This window comes from Penaeus japonicus, unplaced genomic scaffold, assembly GCF_977035675.1.
Source record: "Penaeus japonicus unplaced genomic scaffold, GWHDUDI00000001_assembly GWHDUDI00000007, whole genome shotgun sequence".
NCBI classification, from domain to species: Eukaryota; Metazoa; Arthropoda; class Malacostraca; order Decapoda; family Penaeidae; genus Penaeus; species Penaeus japonicus.
The window spans coordinates 25141431-25146430 of record NW_028234409.1 but is presented as its reverse complement, the minus strand read 5'-3'; the positions used below and the strand labels follow the sequence as shown (position 1 = coordinate 25146430).

The following is a 5000-nucleotide window of genomic DNA, read 5'->3' as shown; positions in this document are numbered from 1 at the left end:
TTGTTACTTGACAGGTCACTTATGCTGCTGCTCCCTGCCCCCATTGCTGCTGGCTTCTTTTGGTTTGTCCTGCTTGCAACTGATGAGGATTAGGGTTCTATCTGTGCATTATCGTCCAGTCTGAAATAAAAAACAGCTGATGAAAAAGATTCAGTGTAAAGAAAAACAGTATAAATATGGTTGAAAGTGTTAACCCATTTGCAGCGGATGGCATGATTTGCTGCAAAGTCGGTCATAGATACAGATGGCACTGTGCCAGACATGTAAACCAGCCATCCTACTGCACAAACATTTATTTAATACAGCTACCAATGGGTCAAGGGACTCCTCCCTATATTGAAAAGATAAGCTTCTGAGAAGGAGAGATGTAACTGACTTCTATAAATCAGAATTACAATAAATTCTGTTCATGATATGAAATAAAGAATGTGGCACTGAAAGCTATTGCTTTCTAAGGTTATTCATTCTCATTCATATTTTTCCTAAATATGTCATGACAAATTCTGCTTCTCTCACCCATCCTTTTATGATAATTCTTAGCCCACTGATGCCAGGTGCTGTCTACCTTATTCTTTGAGTCATGAAGAAATATATATTTCTATCAACCTGTTGCCAACAGGACCTATGAAATTGGTTTAGGTATACCAGACAGGAGGGTTACTGGAATATATGAGACTTGTACTTCAACCCACATTTGTTTTTTTCTGCCCAACTGTTCATTTATACACTGTATGTTTAGTGTAACAACACCATCACAAATAAGGCCTGGGTCTTGTAATAATTCTTTTAATCTCCTTTAATCCATTTGCTCAGGTGATATGATATCAAGTTATTGGAATAGTTCCTTCACAACAGATGATGTTCTATCATGTCATTGTTTCTCCCTATATGTACAAGTTTTACATAATTATGCTTGCAGATCTACATCTTAGTTACATTTATATATACACATTGCTGTTTCACAAAAGCCTCTTCTTATCACCCCGTAAAATCAGGTGGGTGAAAAGCACTCTGAGAGGCATAGTGCAGCATCGCACCAAGAGAGATCTCTCAGCAGGAAGCTGTGCCTGCTTGTTATCTTCCAGGCAGGAGCAGCATTAGGCAAATATACACCCCATCCCAACTGGGTTAGAGTTATGTATGAACACAGAAAATCTTAATATATTGATGGGCATTACACAAACATTAATTCAATAACATTAGCTTTTGAATGTTATATAATCATAGTTACCATGCCAAGAAAAGTTTGAGAATCATTGTCATCAGGTATAATCACAAGAGATCAATTGATTTCCATGTGGTTTTCTACAATTCTATTTCACTAACATATAAGGGGAGGTTGATAGGTGACTCATAAGCTGATTTTATATTTACCTGGCACACAATTTTTAGTGGAAAAAAGCACTAACTCCCCTCAACCCATTGATGATGGGGACATGAACTGTTTACTATGTTTTTTTATTATTCATCTTTTTCTTGCACACAGATGGTTCCATGGGTTTAGTCACCAAAGGGTTAATTAAGCAGCCTACCTGAACTAACCTGTTTATCCCCATTTCTTGAGTTTTAATTTTTTTTAAGTCCTTAATTCTATTACTACCATTATCATTACTATATCATTACTATTATTATCACCATTATAATAATAGTATTCCTAACAACAATATTAATCAAAAATTTTTTTTTTTTTAGAAAAGTTGAAAGAATGTGGGTGTGGTCAGGTAGGTCTGCCCATTGACCATTCTGTGACTTAACTGTTTTGGAGACATTTATTTATATAAAAAAAAAAATAATAATAATATAAGCAGAGTCACAGAAGACAGTCCATGTTTACATTCACTCCTGGTGTCAATGAGTTAAAAATTCTGAGGTTTGTGTATGCACAGGGTAGGAAAATACCGAGGCCCAACACTCTATAACCAAGAAATGGACTCATTAGCAGCTTAACCCATTGGTTGCAGTTTTAAATGAACATTTGTGCAATAGGATGGCTGGTTTACATTGTCTGGCACGGTGCCATCCGAGTCTATGACCGACTCTGCCTTTGAAACGAATCATGCCTTCCACTGATAATGGGTTAACCAACTACTACAATCTCATGCTTGAAGTACCCCCACAGAATGGGTACAACAATGCCTGCAATATGTAATCACAAAATGGACAAAAACAAGACCAAGAAAATTATTTCCGGTGTCCTTCCCCCGAGATAACAAATATACCTGATTACAATAATAACAATGTATCATCTTCTAAGAGTTAATATCATAAGCATAAAATCACAGGAAGATTCAAGTGAATTTGGGAAGAATAAGTTCTTTAATAATGTGCATCACAGCACGTCACCGACTAAATTTCAAATTTTCATAGCATTTTCCTGAAACAATATGAGCATAATGATTCAGCTGTTAAAAGTGACTTGTTAACAAGTAACAAGAGTTACAAAACAATCATAGGTTGCCATATATATATATAATTCAATTTCTTTAATTCTAATGAGATGGGAAATTATATAGTGAAACCTGTTCTAAGAATACAGATTTATAAGGATATCATAGTACTCTTTTGGGTTTCGTTGGTTGCATCTTTCTCCAATAATAGGGACTTACTCCTCCAAACAAAAAATGATCTAAAATCAAAACAGCAGCTAAACACCTAAACACCAAGTCACAGTGTCCCTTCCACGTCCCAGGAAAACGTCAACATCAAGCTGCCTTTCCTCCTTGGCCACTGAATCAGGACTGTCAGAGATCAAATCTAGACAAAATTTGTACGCCCCTCTTCCCATATAGAAAAAATCCCAATTCCTGTCTACTCCCACTGTAGATACGGACGGAGAGCCCTGTAAATAGGATTAAATACAAGAAATAAGAGCGCTGGTGGTCCCACTTGCCTTCACAGCTCCATTGTAAACACGTCGACTGCTCGTGACGTCACCACTCGACTGATAATTAGTGTAAAACTGCATTCTTACATCTATGGACCTTCTGGGGCATTTAAAAACGTAACTAAAATTAAGAAGTTTCATTTGTTCAATTCATGTTTCTCCTTTCTCTCTTTTATGATAACACATCCGGTTTCGCTTTGATATGTGCCGAAAAAAAGAGAGAAAAAAAAAAGAAAACCCCACTCGGAAAATTAATGACACTCGAAACTACGACAAAAAATGTCCTAAGACCCATCAAACCTCCCCAATAAATAGGAGCACCCACCCCGAATTAATAAAGCTCGAGTCCAAAAGGTAAAAAGGCGAAGTCGTCCGAGCACGGCTGTTTCACCGGCTCTCCGTAGCGTGGAAGACAAAGGCTTCTTCTCCCTTCCCTTTTTTCTCTTTTTTCTCCGGATATACTGGACAGAAGTGGATCGCGAGTGGACAATAACGCAGAGTTTCTCTATGAGGAGAGGGAGAGAGAAAGAGGAAGAAGGAGAGAGAGGAAATTGGATAAAAGAAAGCTAAAAAGGGTGGAAGGAAGGAAAGAGAGTAAGGTTGTTAATTGATGTGTGTGTGAATCTCGCTGGATAAATGTCAGAATTGCAGGCTGCCAATTCACAGCCTCCGTGTAAACGTCCAAGACTAGAGCCAGCTGTCAACGGAAGCACGGTAAGTATTTAGAATAATGGCGATTAAGGACTGTGGGGCAGTAAATAAAGAGTTTGCTCGAGGAAGGGTGTTTGCGGCGGGGAAACATGGGGGTTCCTCCCTCCCCGCCACAAAGAGCGTGGGTTCCTATTTCGGGGTTTTTCGCCCCATTCCAACGTTTCTGGATGGGGGCTTACTGAGGGCTTGATGCATATTCTCTGGCTATTGATTTCCGGTGGAGTGTAGGGTAATAATGGTCATACTCGAAGGAGAATTTGGTAGGTGTTTTGAAGGGGGGATGGGACAGGAAAGGACATGCTGTTGCAAGGCGTTGGTGGGTGATGCTCGCCCTTTGTATTTTACGTGATGTTTTAGGTCCAGGAGTAAGTGGGGTGTATATGTGTGTGGTTATGTGGAGAATTTGTCAGCGGTAGTGTGGGTGTGTGTGCATACATATTAGTTTTGCTTTTTTTTGAATTTATATACCAAAGTTTATCAGATTGTTGACTCTAGCTATTTCATGAATTGATAAAATGGAAGTGATTTTCTTAATATGGTTTATCAGAGCTATAGATGTTTTTTATATTCAGTATTACTAAATGAGACGCATACTATACACCTTCATGAAAGTCTGTCTCGTGTTTTGGGATGTCAAGAAGTTAACAGAAATGTGAGGACACCTTTGGTTGCAGTGCAATCAAGGTTTAAATGTTGCATTAACAGGGAAAAAACAGAGTTCAGAGACCTTGTAATCTTTAAACAATACAGTAAGTTTCTTGGGAAGGTAACGGATAGCTTTGCATACCCCCAGTAAATTAGCAACTAGTTGAATATCCCTTTAACAATGATATTTTTAACGTTTGTTATAGCCCATAATATGTAATTAGCATTTCATATAATTAATGACATTTTTACCATTTCTACTTACTACAACATTTTACACAATACGTGATATTTACACAAACTGAACACCATTTGTCTTGCACAAATCTACGGGCTCTATTTACTACACCTGTCATTCTGACCCTTGTCATGCAGTGGGCAGAGTGTAAGTACAGTTACTGTAAATATCATAGGAAATGTTAAATTCTGGGTTGTAGGGCTTGCTCCCAGTAGTGAATCCCCCTAGGGAAGGGGGATCAGGTGGTTTGCCTCTGCTAGTGGATACCCCATGGAGGCAGAGGCTTGCCTCCGATATATATAGGGTGTCAGGGAGTCAGGACATCAAGATGAGCGGTCTATGACACTGGTGGCACTGGCTAAAAATTAGAAGGACGGGGAAAGTGTTTCCTCTGCCCTCCAGGTAGTGCCGACTAGCCCAAACAATTTTTTTTCTATAAATCCATCACAAAATGCTGGTTTAGGCTGACTTTGGAACCCTCTACCTCTGAAGTTTGCACAATTACAGCCTTAATACTTAACC

At 38.7% G+C, this 5000-nt stretch overlaps 2 protein-coding genes across 3 annotated transcripts in view; one reads left to right on the top strand and one right to left on the bottom strand.

Moving 5' to 3' along the window:
• The window catches only part of LOC122265189 (dymeclin), a 14074-nt gene extending 10991 nt beyond the window's left edge, over positions 1 to 3083 (bottom strand). The window contains exons 1-2 of one of the 2 annotated variants that reach the window (XM_086538602.1): positions 2891 to 3083; positions 1 to 120 (exon numbers count right to left, since the gene is read on the bottom strand). The exon at positions 1 to 120 is cut by the window's left edge and continues 96 nt beyond it. In XM_086538602.1, the coding sequence (XP_086394728.1) occupies positions 1 to 44 (44 nt within the window). In that variant the 5' untranslated portion in view covers positions 45 to 120; positions 2891 to 3083. The remainder of the gene's footprint in view (positions 121 to 2890) is intronic. The other variant, XM_086538603.1, reaches the window with a different exon arrangement.
• Uba1 (ubiquitin-like activating enzyme 1) overlaps positions 2985 to 5000 on the top strand; it is a 56937-nt gene continuing 54921 nt past the window's right edge. Inside the window, exon 1 of the mRNA XM_043034347.2 lies at positions 2985 to 3598. Coding sequence (XP_042890281.1) covers positions 3521 to 3598 — 78 coding nt within the window. The 5' untranslated portion in view covers positions 2985 to 3520. The remainder of the gene's footprint in view (positions 3599 to 5000) is intronic.